The sequence below is a fragment of the Nipponia nippon genome, unplaced genomic scaffold (assembly GCF_047370975.1).
Source record: "Nipponia nippon isolate SJK-2023a ecotype South Korea unplaced genomic scaffold, ASM4737097v1 scaffold_19, whole genome shotgun sequence".
Lineage (NCBI taxonomy): Eukaryota > Metazoa > Chordata > Aves > Pelecaniformes > Threskiornithidae > Nipponia > Nipponia nippon.
This window is the reverse complement of record NW_028262335.1, coordinates 5,919,698-5,934,594: the sequence shown is the minus strand read 5'-3', so window position 1 is coordinate 5,934,594 and position 14,897 is coordinate 5,919,698. Positions and strand designations below refer to the sequence as shown.

Sequence of the window (14,897 nt, the reverse complement as noted above, 5' to 3'; positions counted from 1 at the left end):
CAGTACCCTGTTTCCCCAGCCTCTCGCCAGCAGGCGAGGGACCTCCCTTTCGGCTGCCCCCACAGCCCTTGGAGAAGGCTGGCCTAGGACAGGGTCACAGCTGAAGTCTTTTGCTTTGTCCATTTTAGCACATGCAGTAATCGTGGAAGAGAAGCAGATGAAGGAGCTCCCACAGGACCTACCCAATCCATCTCCCACTCCCCCTCCAGCAAGAGCTGCCTGTGCTCGCTGCTGCCCTGCAGTCACACCAGCAGCCAGCCAGGGATGCGTTACCTCCTTGGAGGCCTCTACAAACCCCAACAAAACCACAAAAACGTCTTGCGTGGATTGAAGGAGCTGTGGGTAAATAAGGCTGCTGTAGTGGGGCAGGGATGCAGTGCAGTTGAGGAGACGGGGACCGCATCAGAGGGGCTGGGGACGAGGCAGATGCACAGACATACCTCAGGGACTGCACGATGAGGATATTTGAGATGTGCTCTGCCTGCACTGCTCATCCCCACTCTCTCCCCTGCCTTGCAATACATCCTCAAGCCTTAAAGCGCACCCAAAAGAGCCCAAATGCCTTCAAGTATTTTTAGGTTCTATAGCCTGGCTGCTAACCCAGACCACCTCAGTTTCTGCTGATGCCCAGCGAAAATCAGGAAGACCTGAAAGGAACGGTGAGGCTCAAAGCCTCCTCTCTGCCCTAGAAACCAGGAGCACCCAGCGTGACATCACCTCCTTCGCACATCCCACTGGCACCCATCTCGCCCTACTTGGGACTGAGCAGTGAAAGCGTAATTAAAGCGCTTCCAGGTTTGCAGCCTGCCCAAACACACTCCCACACTCCTTCCCCCAGGGACAAACACTGGTCTGGCACGTGTCCTGGCTGATCTCATGGTTTTCCTAATGAATACAGTTACTTTTAATTACAAGTATCCACAGCCACCATTAGCCAAAGAGGAAGCCATCCTCGAAGTGGCAGGACTGTGTTTGCGCTCTGGGATCTGTGCCTGTCGGGCTCCTTTAATTAGAGGGAGCTGCTTGCCCGCGAGCCCTGGGACACCGGCTAGCAGCAGGCTCCTTGCCAAAAGCAGCAGCCGGGGGACTGCAGCCAGGGGAAACGGCAGGAGGGAAAGGAGGTGGCACAGATGTTGCCACTGTTCTCTAGGTCAGTGGGTCCCGAGCAGAAACGCCCACAGCCAGACGCCACGGGGGAAGCGCTGGCTTGGTCTGAGTTTCAGAAGCCATCATCCACAGACCGACCTTTTTCTGCCCAGTCCATGTTTTTGAGCTGATGACAGCAGGCATGCAGGCAGGTTTTTCTCCCCAACCCTTGCCGCTTCCCGCTGGTCTGCCCTCGATACTCCTGATGCAAGAGGAAACGTTTTTAAAGCAATACCCCCAGGGGGGCAGGGGACTCACCACAGGCGCCATCAAACTTCTTGAAAACATTCTCCTGCTTGTCGCAGGCGTGCTTGTTGAGGTCGCACTCGCTGCGGTAGTCTCTGCCGTCACTGCCGCACACCGTGCTCTCGGGCACACCGCTGCAGGACGATGGGCAGACGCACTTGGCCGACTGGCCGTCAGTGGAGCGGACGCACGTGCTGCCAAAGCTGCAGGTCACCTCTGCGCAGGGGTCCTTGGAGCCTGCGGGAGAGAGGAGGGGGCATGGCACAGGCATGAGCACAGCGGCCCGTGCTCCCGTGCCGCCCGCTCTCTCCTCTCACAGGACAAATAAGCCCGACACACGACGATATCTACCTAGACAGCCCCAGTCCCTCCGAGTGCCCAGAAATGTACACGATGGCAATGGATGCCCTTCCCTCAGCTTCGGCGGATGCCAGAGCCAGTGCCACGTACCTGGTCCCACACCAGCGAGCTCATCCGCCCCGATGTCAGCAGAGGGAGGCAGGCAGGATCGTGAGGCTGTAGGATCGGCCCCGAATCCATGGCACGCGAGGAAGGGAGCTCACTCCTCACCTGGCACTTCAGGCAGAGCCCCTCCTTTCTAAACCTCTCAGCCTCACTGCTGAGAGCTCCCTTCCCCGCACATGCTCTCTGAGATCCTCTTGCTTCAGCAAACGAGCAAAACGAGGGTCCTTAAGGCACCTCCGCAAACCATAATTAGAGGAAGAGCTCAAGGAGCAATTTCCTCACTGATGGGGAAGGGCCAAAATTTATTTGCCAGCTTTTTTTTTTGCTTTTTTCCTTTATTTGTCACTTTTTTATGACTATTATTTTAAATAAGTCACTCGGCACTCTCTCCCCTCTGACAAGAGCCCCAGCAGGAGTGCCGGGTGCAGATTTATTGCAAGCCAGAGCACTGCATGAGAGAAAGGTCAAGTTAATTTACTCTGAAATGAGGAGACTGGGGTCTCATTTACACAGCTCCTTGCTCACAGCTGGTGAATGCCAGGCTGGGGAAGGGCTTTCATCAGCCCACCCAGCCTGTGCATATGCCTGGTCCCTCCAGCTCCAGCTTCTAGCTATGGCAGATGTGACCCGCTCTGGGAGGCAGTGTGGGGCAGCAGGCAGAGCTGCCTGAGACAGAAGGCTGTTCCCCACCGCCTGCCACACACCTCTTGAACGTCCTTTGGCCATCGGTTTGCCTGCTTATTAAACTCCGCCCATCACCAAGGCAGAGCTGGTGATTCTCTCACTGTGTCCCTTCCCATTAGACCCGTCCCCATCCCCCAGGGCGTCACCAGCACCACAGTGACAACATGAGCTCAGGCCAAGTCTCCCTGGCCTGACACGGTCACCTCCTGCAAGCAGGAGAGCCTGCCCTTGCACTCACCACACGGTCCCTTGCTGATGACTTTGATCCGCCTCTGCTGGTTGCACTGGGCCTTCTCCAGCTCACACTCATTGCTGTAGGTGGAGTAATCAGAGCCGCAGACAGGAGCCACCACGACAGGGCAAGCTGTCTTCTTGCAGACGCAGGAGGCCTGGGAGGGGTCGGTGGAGCTCCTCTCACACACCGCCCCGAACCCGCACAGCATCCCTCGACATGCTGTGGGCACAGACACGGAGAGATCAGTGAGCCACGGCTGCTCCTCTGCAAACAGGAGGGATGCAGACCAGTGCCCGTGCCTCTCCTGTCTCCCCTGGCAGAGCTGCTCACACCACCCAGGCTCGGGGAGGGGCTGCAGCCCTCCAGGGGACCAGAACTGCAAGGGCAGGGCCAGCAAGAGGAGGATGCTCAAGGCACAGCGAGGTCCTTCCCTGGCTTAGGGCAAGAATGCCATCATCTCAGCATGCCACCTCTCACTGCCTGCCAGGAGCCAGGCAGTTAAATTGGGTCCTTCTCCAGGGATGCCTAGGCTGCATTTGAGGTGTAGGGGGGCCGAGCCGACCTTGCCAGAGTCACCCAGCCCAAAGCCACGCGCCTGAGAACAAGGGTCTGCCCAGCACAGCCAGGGAACGGTGCAAGGCAGCCAGGCTAGGGCTGCTGTGCCCCAAAACCCCATCTCCCGCCTGCGCCCAGAGCACAGGCATTAAGCAAAGGCACAGATAAACTCAGCGTCTGCTCCATCACGACGGCACCGTGCGGAGCAGACAGCACAGAGGCCACGGGGAAGGGCAGCACAGACAGCAGGGTTGGGAAAGCCTGTGACCCAGAGAAACCTTCCTCTGAAGAGACGTTGTCCTGGAAGGCAGCACCTGCTTTGCCCTCAGGCACCCCACTACCATCCATGTTGGCTCTACCGCAGTCTCTCCTGAGTGACGGAGCCCTGCTGCCCTTTGAGAGCAGCCGGGTAAGGCAGGATACGTGCTAGACACCTTCATCCCATGCAAGGACAGGGAGGAAAGAGGCTGGGGTACAGCATGGTCCAAAAGGAGCTAACAGACCCACGCTCAGCCCTCTTGCCTCCTCTGTGCCCCTTCTCACTCCAGGCTGCCCGTTCTGCTTATTGCCGGCGTGAATTGAAGAAAGGTCTGTCACCAGCTCTGCACCACAGCAGGGAGGTCAAGGCCCAGCTCGGGAGCGGGGAGGTGCCTCCAACCCCACTACAGACACGGAGGAGCGTCCCCAGGTCTCCGAAAAGCACTTGTTCTGCCCGGGGCCCCTCTGCTCAAGTCTTGTGAGTCCTCCACAACACAACGTGTTTTCTGCTAACCAGCAAGAGAAAGGAAAGTCAAGAAATGGAGAAGAAAACATCTCGCCTGTCCCAGTGTTGGGACAGATCGTCGTCCCCCACCACACACATTGCTTTATTCATCGCCGTTTATGCAAAGCAGCTGAATCACGTGGCTGGTGTTTCTCTAAAGGAGATGCACAAATCTCTTTATCACATCCACTAATCAGAGCAGTCAGCACAGCCCAGTTCAGCATCTGAATTGCTAATGTGGTAGGAAATGTAATTCTTCAGTCAGAGGGTGGAAGGCAGAGGACAAGTGTCTCCAGACTCACCAGTCTGCAGGTGAGACAGCGAGAGCGGGAGATGTCAGAGCTTTCTGCCCGGTGGTTCCTGCCACGGGCACAGCCCTACACTCACACGCACACCGCCGGGCAGGTACGCAGGCACACGCAGGCAGGCGTGCACCGCACACCTGCTGCACCACCCTGCGCGCACAGCCGCTGCGCCAAGTGCGGGCCCTGCGGCGGCAGCCACCGCACCGCTGCTGCGCCTGGGCACCTCCTGCCGCCTCCGGGCACACCTTACCGCCCCGCGCTCTCCTCCGCACCCAGCATATGTTAGAAATAGAGACTGACCTACATAATGAGAGAAAAAGAAATCATAAAAGGCAAAATAAAATGCTTGACAGCAGCTCATTTGCACTTCAATTCCCGGGCGTTTGCCTTTGACTGCCTTGAGATTTTGAGCTCATATGCACAGCAACAATGCACCACTAAGAGACTAATATAATCAAATAAAAAAGACCTCTCTTTCTCTCCTGCCCAATATCTAAAAGCAATTCATCATTTTTATGAAGCGCTCTGGATAGTCTCTCCTGCTCTTTCCATTGCTGCTCTTTCTCTCTCTCTTTTTTTTAAATGCAGATGAGCCTGTTGAGCTCTGAGATCAGAGGGTGCAGGGAAGGTGTGCAAGTGAAGAATGTGAAATGCAGGACAAGCGCGGATTCATCCCGTCCCCCCCGCCCCAAGGCTCAGGTCCGTGGAGCAGAAGTGTAACTGTGGAGTGTATAATCAGCTGCCAGTCGCAGGGGAGGCAGAGATGGAGCTGTCTTAGCTACCAGACCTACAGAAGGCAGGGGAAGGCAGGGGAAGGCAGGGGAAGGCAGGGGAAGGCAGGGGAAGGCAGGGGAAGGCAGGGGAAGGCAGGGGAAGGCAGGGGAAGGCAGGGGAAGGCAGGGGAAGGCAGGGGGAGGCAGGGGAGGGCAGGGGAAGGCAGGGGAAGGCAGGGGAAGGCAGGGGAAGGCAGGGGAAGGCAGGGGAAGGCAGGGGAAGGCAGGGGAAGGCAGGGGAAGGCAGGGGAAGGCAGGGGAAGGCAGGGGAAGGCAGGGGAAGGCAGGGGAAGGCTAGGGAGCTGGTGTGTCCAGCAGATGAGGGACGCAGAGCCAGCCTGGAGCAGAGTTCAAGCAGGTGCCTGCTCAAAGGCAAGGGGGCGAGAGGTGCCTGTCTGAAGGCACTTGCCTTCAGGACACACTGACCCAGGTTCAGCAGCACACTTGCAGATAGGGAAACCAAGGTGGGAAGCATGTCCAGGGTTTCCAAGTAGGTGTCAGGGACAGTTCTCTCCTTTCTTGAGCTCTTCTGTTCTTGTCTTTTGCCTCAGAGCATTGGAAAGGAGCCTCACACATCCAAGGCGAGGGCTTCCGAAGCGAACGGCCAACCCAGGTCCCATCCCACCCAAACTGAGGAAGTTTTCAGTGGGACCCAATTCAGGGCAGCACCAAGCACTTCAAAAACCCTGTCCTAAGGCACTTGTTGCTATTTTCGGGTGCGTTCCTTCCCACACAGCTCATGCACCAACGGCACTTTTGCCTTCGGTCCCCCCTCTTTTGCCGTCCGTTTCTCCTCCCAGACCTTGCGTCTGCAGCAGCCAGCCTGCAAACCCGGCAGAAAAAAGCTTTCAGCACTGGACAGGACTTCTGAAGAAGTTAAAACATCGCTGATGGTTTTGACTCTTCTTCAAAGAAACTTTTAAAATTGTTCAGATGTGGAGCCAAACTGGGTCTCGTCACCGTTTAAGTGATCCTGCCTGTAATGGTTCTGCCCGCATATATTTAAGAATCTCTTCATCTGAAGTGATAAAAGCAATGGTAAATGACAAAAAGGCCACAAAGTATTACAAAGCTAATTGGGTCAAGGCACAAAAAGAAGGCTGGTATTCTATCAGAATTGAAGTTTCAGTCTATCCTTGCCCCCAGAATCGTATTTCATAAACACATTAGGGACATAATAGGCCAATATGTAAGCAAAAGAGATGATATAAAGGGTATTGATTTACCTCCTGTTCTGCATCAACTGAGCATTGTAGAAGTGAGCTTTTACAGCACCAATGTTTGATAGACACCTTCCCACTCCCTGCCAACGAGCTCCATCCCCGGGAGAGAACCTTGCCCATCACCGTGCCTCAGAGCTAATCCCGACTCAAGGGGATGGCCCAGCACCCCACGGACGCCCAGGCAGGACAGACAGCAGGGCTATGGCAGGGTGCAAGCCCCAAACACGGTGCTTCAGTCCCTCCTGCAGATCAGGACCCAGCTTCACTGAGTTTCAGTGATCAGGCTGAGAAGCAGACAAAGCGAGAAGGAAAAACGCTTCAAACTAGAAACAAATTGTGACAAGCAAATTGGTTGTTTAAGTTTCTTTCACTTCTAATCATCGCTGGTGCTACTGGTGAAGAAGCCTATTTGTTCACAGCAGATGATTTTGAAAACTCACCCATCCAATGCTGTGATGCAGTTGGACGATGCAAGCTCAGAACGCCAACAAGAATAAAACAAAATGCCTTAATTCCCCTGCCAGACCCAGGAGATGAAACAGGTATATTATGCCTGCTAAGATGACTCAACCCAACAAACTCTGCAAAGGATGAAATTCAGAGGCAGCTTCCTTCTTCCCCAACATCTCTCTCTCTCTCTCTAATTTAACCTGGGAGGATGCAAGAAGCATAACCACCACTGACACAGAAGGAATAAAAGTTGAGAAATTAGAAGCAAAAAGAAGAGGCTATCAGCCCAGTTCCAGGGCACTCAGCACTGACCAAGCCTTCACATCTCATTCCCCGTGCAGAGCCACTGCAGACAGAACCGCTTTGCTGGGTCTGGGCAGAAGGCAGCAGTAAGCGAGGCACAAAACGCTCTTGTCCTAACGCTTGTACACGACAGCCCAAATAAACTCCCAGCAGCAGATAAAGCATACACAAGCGCAAGGACCCCTTAAATTTGATTCCCGACAGCGCTGGTGAAGACCGTGCTATCAAAAGCACCCCACAAGCAAGGGGCTGCAGATCGCTCTCTATTCTCAGCACCGCTGCTATTTCAGGCACCCAGGGCTGGGCCCTGCTCCACTGGGCGTCAGGCCAAGATACCACAAAGGGACCAGCCTTGCCTTCACGCTCCCGAGCTTGAGAGGAGACGGGGCAGACAGGAGTGCAGAGATGGTGCTCGACAGCACGGCGAGGAAATCATCTACCTGCCCACCCGACTGGGACGGGCACCAGAGACCAGGGGCGCGCAGACGGCCTGCCTGCTGCCCCTCTGGTGACATCTCTGCACCACCACCAGGATAGCAACCACACGTTTTCCTACCGGTGTACCTTCTCCATCACCCGACAGACGTGTGAGGGCAGGGCTTGGTCTCAACCGAGCCCAAAGGCTGCCTTACCCACAGTGACACTGCAGCTGGAGGCTTTTGAGCCAGCTATGATGGACACCTTTGCAGGGCGGACGCTGGAAGGCAGTGGTGAACCCGAGTCAGCGTGAGCTTGCAACAGATGGAGTCCCTGCTTGGGATGTCGGGGGCTGCAGCCTATTGTGCCTGTCCCCCGGTCGCAGAGGGGAGGTGGGATCTCTCAGCACTTGTTCAAGACCGTGCTTCAAAACTGTCTACAAAGCACACGGCAAGGCTGTGCAGCAAGATCAGAGAGCAGACTGGATCTAAAGCGAAGCACAGCTCTGGTTAAATCATCCTAGTGCTGCAGAGATGAGGCGCAGCAAGGCATTTGGCAAACAATGAGAGCAGCACTTGTCTGGAGCAGAAAAAAGCTACAGCTAGGAGCTGACCTTTCCCAAACCTCCCGAGCCGCCGAAGATGAGGGAGAGAAACAGCTAAAGCGAGGTATCTATACAACACTTGAGCAAGCTGTACAGAACAAAGGGAGGGCTTGGACTTATTGTAACCACGCTGAATACCAGCCAAGCCTCTCCATGTCTCTTAGCAGCACTGGAGCAGAAACAGGATAATAAATAACAATAACAACAACAACAATAATAATAAAAAAGTGCACTTGTCGGAGAAAAGGGGAAAAGCAAAAGGTGTTGCTACAAATAATTCATGGTACCATGCTGCCCGCCACAACAGAGTCAGCATGACCCCATGGGTGGGCAGAGCAGTCTCCTCTCCCTCTGCAGCCCCAGCCTGAGCCTGCAAAAGCAAGAAACGCTTTTAGAAGAGATCAAGGCTAGGGAAAAGACCTGACTGGGTTCAGAGCCTCGCTCCAGCTCAGATATGCTATGCTCTGAGGCTCTACCTTGCGTTCCACAGTGACCGCGGGCAGACCTCACCTGGCCGGGGGGCTCGCAGTGCGGGGTGTTCACAGAAAACGCTGGGGTGAGAGGGGATGGCTCCTCCCAAAAGGCAGAGAGGCAGGGGCACCAGCCAGGCACAGCAACCAAGCAACAGAAGCCACCTATGGAAACACCTTCCCCGGCCTGCCAGTGGTCCTCTGGACCGACGCACGGGAGGCCAGGGTGGGATGCCTGCACCAATGAACCACATTTGCTTCTCGAAAAGGGGAGAGATGACAAGCTGAGAGGAGCCTCTGGCAGCCTATCTATGCTGGCAGCTGAAACTGGGGTGGGAAGAGGGATATTCAGGGTTGCAGAGCACTTCTTACTGCGGTCTGGGCCTAGAGCTGCTGGCATTCATCAGAACCAAGCCATTCCTGCAGAAAGAAGAACAACTACCCATCGCACCAGGTGTAACGACACCGGTTCAGATCCAAGCCTGCTACCCCATCCATGACACTTCCTCAGGCAGCCCCTAATTAGCACCAGGGAGGGTGCAGGATGCTTCATTACCAGGGAAGCCCCTGCCAAGGTTCAGCTCAGCATTTCCCAGAGCAGGCTGCGCGGGCACAGGTGGCTGGTACTGCACGAGTAGCTGCCAGGGCAGATGGCACCAGCTCCACCTCCTTGCATCCAACAGTGCTTGCAGATGCCCAAAACGGCTGGAAGCACAGCTGAGAATAGGACAGCTCCACTGTGGCCAACAGGGAGGGCCAGAACCACAGCGAGAATGGCTAGGAGCCACCGAGGCTCCTCGCACACAGCTCTGCTCTGCAGAGAGATGCAGGAGTTGGCGTGAGGCTGCAGGCAGCTCGGGAGCAGGCTGCTGTTGAAGTAAAGGCCCTGCCTGAGCTGAGCTCAGGAGACTGGGCAAAACAAAGATGCTGCACAGCACTATGTATACTGGCCCATCCTGGTGCACTCCCGGGCCGGAGCTGGCAAGGCTATTCTGCCAAGTGAGAGCCCGTGACAATATGTGTATGCAAAGGGCTTGCTCTGTGCCTCAGCCACCCCCTCTCTCCCAGCCCCAACACACAGGCTTGCTCTGTGCCCTCCTTCAGTCCCATGCATCCTAAAAAAATGCAGCAAGTTGCGTGCTGCCCTCCGCAGCCTGGACCTCCACCCCTCTCCCAGCTGCCGGTTCTGGCCACGCCGCAGTTTGCACCAAGTGCTCCAGGTAGAGCTCTTAGGTGAGCTTCTCAATCCATCCCAGCCTTCTTCCGAGCCTCCTGGACCGGAGCAGTGAGGACAGGCAGCTGGCTGCAGGCAGGGAGGGTGGAGAGCAGCTTCAGCTTCCACCTTCAGAGCTTCCAGCTCCAACTCCCCATCCAGTTCTGTGCCTCGGTTCTCCCGTTTACAAAAAATGCGGATAATAATAATCACCAAACCCCCAATGTCAGTAGGTAAATAGCTCAATATAAGTAGTAGGGATTAATAACAAGCTAGCTTTGTCAAGTGCTTTGAGATCTTGAGGTGAAGAGCTCTATCTAATAAGCCCCAAGCATTCACATTAAAATGTTTCTCCAGCTTAATAACAATAATCATAAATGTAATGTCAAAATTGCTCTTTTCCACCATACAGAAAAGAAAAAAATGCTACTGGAGCAGCTTGCTGATTGCTTATTGCACCCCGCCAGGCCCTCTGCAGAGCGTGCCGGTCTGCCTGCCCGCCCCGCGCTCCCCGGCAGCGCCCGGCCACGCAGCCGGGCCACCAAGAGGAGCACCTGAAGGGGCTCTGGCAGGCACACGGTTTCCCCCCCAGAAACGAAGCTTTCTCCTCGGCAGGAATCTCGCCAAGGGAGGAGGAAGAGGAGGGCCCTGAACACCCACTGAGGAGGAGGACGCCGGGAAAATGCGCAGGCGATTCCTGGCAGCTCCCCCCTCCCCAGCCAGGCCTGCCTGCTGAAGGCAGAACGGGTTTGCCAGCCTGGACCCGCTCCAGATCCCAGGGGAGGCCGTCCCTTCTCCGAACGGGCCGAGAAAAACAATCAGAAGAGCACAGCCGGAAACTTGCTTACAGCTCACGGGTGGGAGATAGGGGGTGGGAGATAGGAGGGTGGGATGTACCTGCTTTCATGCCTTAAAATGTCTCCAGTGACAGGAATGGGGTAGGAGAGAGGAAAGGCTACCAACGCACGACATCCACACTGCCACGCTCCAGACAGACGGAGCCACAAGCAAGGGACAGTTCAAGGGCAAGGAGCAAGGGCTGCAGGCAGGAGATGGAGAGGGAAAGACACCTTTCTGCAGCACACCCAGGAAGGTCAGGGCAAACTGCACCTCTGGGCACCCACTAGCAGCTGAACCGCTGGCACTGGGCGTTCTTGTTCACAGAAAGAGCCTGAAATTGAAGAATGAGGACGTCTGTGCCAAACGTGCAAGGTGGCTGCCTTTTAATCTAATGCTACTGGGTTAAAAACTTTCCCTCTCTGGAAAGCAGGGGGTGCTCCCCTGCTAGAGCCGTTTAAAGCAGGCTGGACTGGGGAACACAAAGTGGAGAGCAGCCCTGAACTGGCTAGGCTGGGCAGCAGAAGGGAAAAAGCTGTGATGCTTAAATACATCTTTTCAATCCCTAACGCACGCTGACGGGCACTGAGCTGACGTGCACCTCTGCATCCCACCTACCACCATTCCCAAGGATGGGGAGGTCACTTAATGGGCCACACTAGTGATTTGTCCTGTCCCAAATCCTGCCTCAGAGCAGTCACTCTTAAATACCGAGGTCAGAGAGGAGAAGCCACCATCACAGAGCAGGCAAAAGCCATGGAAGACGCTGGACAGCGGCCTGGGAGCCCAGCGGGCTGGGGGAGCAGCGGCCGTGCTGAGCAGCATGGACAGTTCCTCAGCCAGAAGACAAGAAGCACAAGCGAGGCAGTAGCAAGCAAGCAGATGTAATAGCAAAGGATGAGGGCATGTGAACAATAAGCACCAGGGGCTGAGGTCGAGCCTTCCTTCTGGAGAAGGGGCAAGGCCCCACCAGGACAACCTGAGCGATCCTGCCCTGCTGCCAGCCACTACGCCGGGACAGCGCTGGTGCGAAAGGCAGGGGAAGCAAAGGGCAGGGCAGAGCTGCTTTTGGGGCTTCCTTGTGCCGAAAGGACAGAGGGAAATGCAAGGCCCCAGGGACGGAGCCGTGCGCGTGTGTCAGGACAGCGAAGGCCGGCATTAATTCTGCATGAGCGCGAGGTGCCCGTTGCCATGGAGACCGGTTAGGCTGGCGCTCCAGCCCAGACTCTCGCCCGTGCACATTTACTCCTCTTCCCAGGCCCACCCTCCCTGCCATTGATATTAATTGCATCGGCCAGGGCTTGCTCAGTGAGGGAGAAGGAGCCGTCTGCCCTGCTCAAAGGCCTCTGCTGAGGGGCTGGGAGAGCCACACACAGGCACCGGCAGCAGAGCCGGGGTGTCCGCCCCATGGCCCGGCTAAACGCCGCTCGGCACCTCCCAGGCCACGCCGAGATCGGCACTGGCTCTCCCGGGAAAGAAACGGAGAGCCGTCGGATCATGTGTCATTAACATCACCCTGCTTAACACAGGCACTTTTGCTTGGAGCCCCTACTGCTGCTCTGGCTGTGCCAGAGCAAGATTGATTTGCAAGAGTGGCTTTGGTGATTTAGACCCAAGAACACGACGCTTTCAACTCCTCCCTGCTCCCAGGGGTAGGGGCACGCTAGTCCTCGAGCCACAGTTTTGCCCATCTTCACCCGCTTCGTGCCCTGTCCCTGCCTACCACATGGGACAGCGACTTCACGCAATGCCACCGCCGTGAATCTGGAAAGCTGCAGTTAGCCTCACTGAGCAGCAGCAGGCCGGGGCAAAGGCACTGCCAGCACCCCTGCATACAGCCCAACAGGTACCAAAGGGGACGGGGAAGGCAGCACCCCTCCTCACTCATCAGGATTGTGCACGTTTATTTCCACAGTTTAGCCGCAGAGCTGAGCTACACTGCAGCTGCAAATCTGCAGTTGCCAAAAGGCCACAAGAACCTCTCCAGAACAAGTCCTCAAACCACTTAAAGTTTTCAAGCCGACGTGTTCTAAGGATGAAAGGTCCTTAAGAAGCTGAGAGAACAGTAGGCATCCACCATCCAGTTCAGGAGCCTCTGTGATGCTCACAGCTCACCAAGGATCTTGCTTGCACAGCTCCACACATGACGGAGATCTCTGGGAAACCATCTCCTCCTGAGACCGCAGCGTGGTAGTTCAGCACCCCCAAACACACTGTGCTCCTGTGTCACACGGGGAGACAGCGAGGGGAAGCCCAGAAACGTGGTCGTCACCAGCCACAACCTTTGACAGCCCAGCTGCCTGAAAAAACTTTTCACTTCTAAAAGCCACCACAACAGAAACCCAACCTGTGAGCAGTCCGGTGCCTTGCAGGGCTGACACCGGCCGCACGGGCACCACAGGCCAAGGCAGACCAAGAAGGAGCGGGAGGAGAGCTGACTACGCAGGCTATAACTGGGGGTCAGGAGGGGTGGGCAGCAAGGAAAAAAGTCGATCAGTTGGAGGATCTAAAAGCAAAAGCATGTGCTGGAGGCGGAGAGATGGTGGCGAGCAAGGGGAAGGTGGTGCGGGGGGCGGGCAGGGCAGGGTGGAGCAGGGAGGAGTTGAAAGCATCGTGGTTTTGGGTCTAAAACATTAAAGTCACTCTTGCAAGTCAAACATCATCTTAAAAGACTCTCTCATTAATCTGTCACGAGCCCCCTGCAAGAGCGGCTCTGAGCAGACTGTCACGGCTCCTAATCACTGGAAGAATTCATCAGCCTCCATCGGAGAGAGGAGCAGTTTGGAAACGCGCTCCACAAGGGATGTGAGTGAGAAGCCAGCCTCAGCAGCAGGCTCCCGCTGCCCTGCCCGCACGCCCCAGCGCACGCAGATCCACCCAGCCTCGCCACAGAGCAGGAATCTGCCCCGAGGAGCCACGCCGCAGCAAACACCCAAAGCTCAGCGCACACAAAGAGCGCACCCAGCTGGGATGGCAGCCCGTACGTAGCCCACGCGAGGGAGGGAGGCAAGGGCAAGAAAAAAATACTTGGATTGTTTTAACCTGCTCCCACCTGCCTGCAGAGGCCACGCTCTGCAAAACAGAGTGTTTACAAATCAGGGAGATTAGAGAGCTCAGCAAGGGAAGGAGGGCTGCAGCAGCCTCTGGACACCCACGGGGAGAGACGGCTCCTCCCCAGCCGCAGCAGGTCCAAAGGCAGCACTCAGCTGCACGGTCGGCAAAGCCAGCACACCGCCCTTTGCCAACCTTTCCCAGGCCGCCGGGCACTCTGCAAGGTCTACTCACACTCTTTGCACAGAGCTTGCTCCTACCCTGGGGGTCTCAGCCAGCTTCATGCCTCCTGCTGCCCTTTGCTCTCCCTCTGCACTTCATACGACGTACTAAACGTAGCGACTGCATCCCTGAGCCACGGGGTCTGTGCTCAGCCCGGCCTCCCCTTGGCTGCACGCTGCCTCCCACCGCACAACAGCGAGGCTCTGCGTGTCACTGCAACCTCCGGGTACGTTCCTACAAAAACAAGGTTCGCTTGGCACGAAAGCCTCTGCCACGGCACGGCGCCAGGCAGTATTCACAGTGGGCTAACTTGGGAGCTGGTAGCGACACGCTAGTTCTCCCTGAAAGGTATCACGCACCAACTTCAGCACGACACGGCCAAGGGGAAGGGAAGACAAAGGAAGACAAATGCTGTTTCTTTGCCACAACGCCAGAAGGACAGTCTTGGGAGATGTGAGGCAGAGATGTAGGGAGAGCGAGGCAAGCTTGGCGACCTGCAACCTTAGCAAGGACATGATACAGGGAAAAACAGGAACACCTTGGCAGCTCTCCCATCTACTCCTCCTCTAACACTTAAGTCACGTAACATGAAAGTGCATAAATTGATCCCCAAGAGAAAGCTCAAACCTCACTGTAAATGGAGAAGAAAATGCTCTCAAGAGATCAAAAGTGGTGTCTAATAACTGCTGCTACCTTATCTACCGCTCAGCTTTTGAAGAGCTATGTTTAGCATCTCTCCTCTCTCCAGAGCAACCCCGAAGCAGTCTGAGCTGGTTCGGCTGAAGCACACTTCGCTGTGGTGCTCGGGATGCGGACCCCGGGCAGGGAAACCATTGCTCCCACTGCGGCAGCAGGCGAGGAAGCCAGGCTGGGCCGTGGGGCGAGTGCATGGGGATGAAGCTCCACAAGCAGACCCCAGTCCTCGCTCCTGAGCT

The 14,897-nt window shown here is 56.1% G+C and overlaps 1 protein-coding gene across 5 annotated transcripts in view; it reads right to left on the bottom strand.

The window, feature by feature from the left end:
• Positions 1–14,897, bottom strand: part of AGRN (agrin) — a 125,506-nt gene that overhangs the window by 41,704 nt on the left and 68,905 nt on the right. For all 5 annotated transcript variants that reach the window (XM_087755380.1, XM_087755382.1, XM_087755381.1 and 2 more), the window contains 2 exons: positions 2,780–2,995; positions 1,405–1,629 (listed from right to left, as the gene is read on the bottom strand). In XM_087755380.1, coding sequence (XP_087611506.1) covers positions 1,405–1,629; positions 2,780–2,995 — 441 coding nt within the window. The remainder of the gene's footprint in view (positions 1–1,404; positions 1,630–2,779; positions 2,996–14,897) is intronic.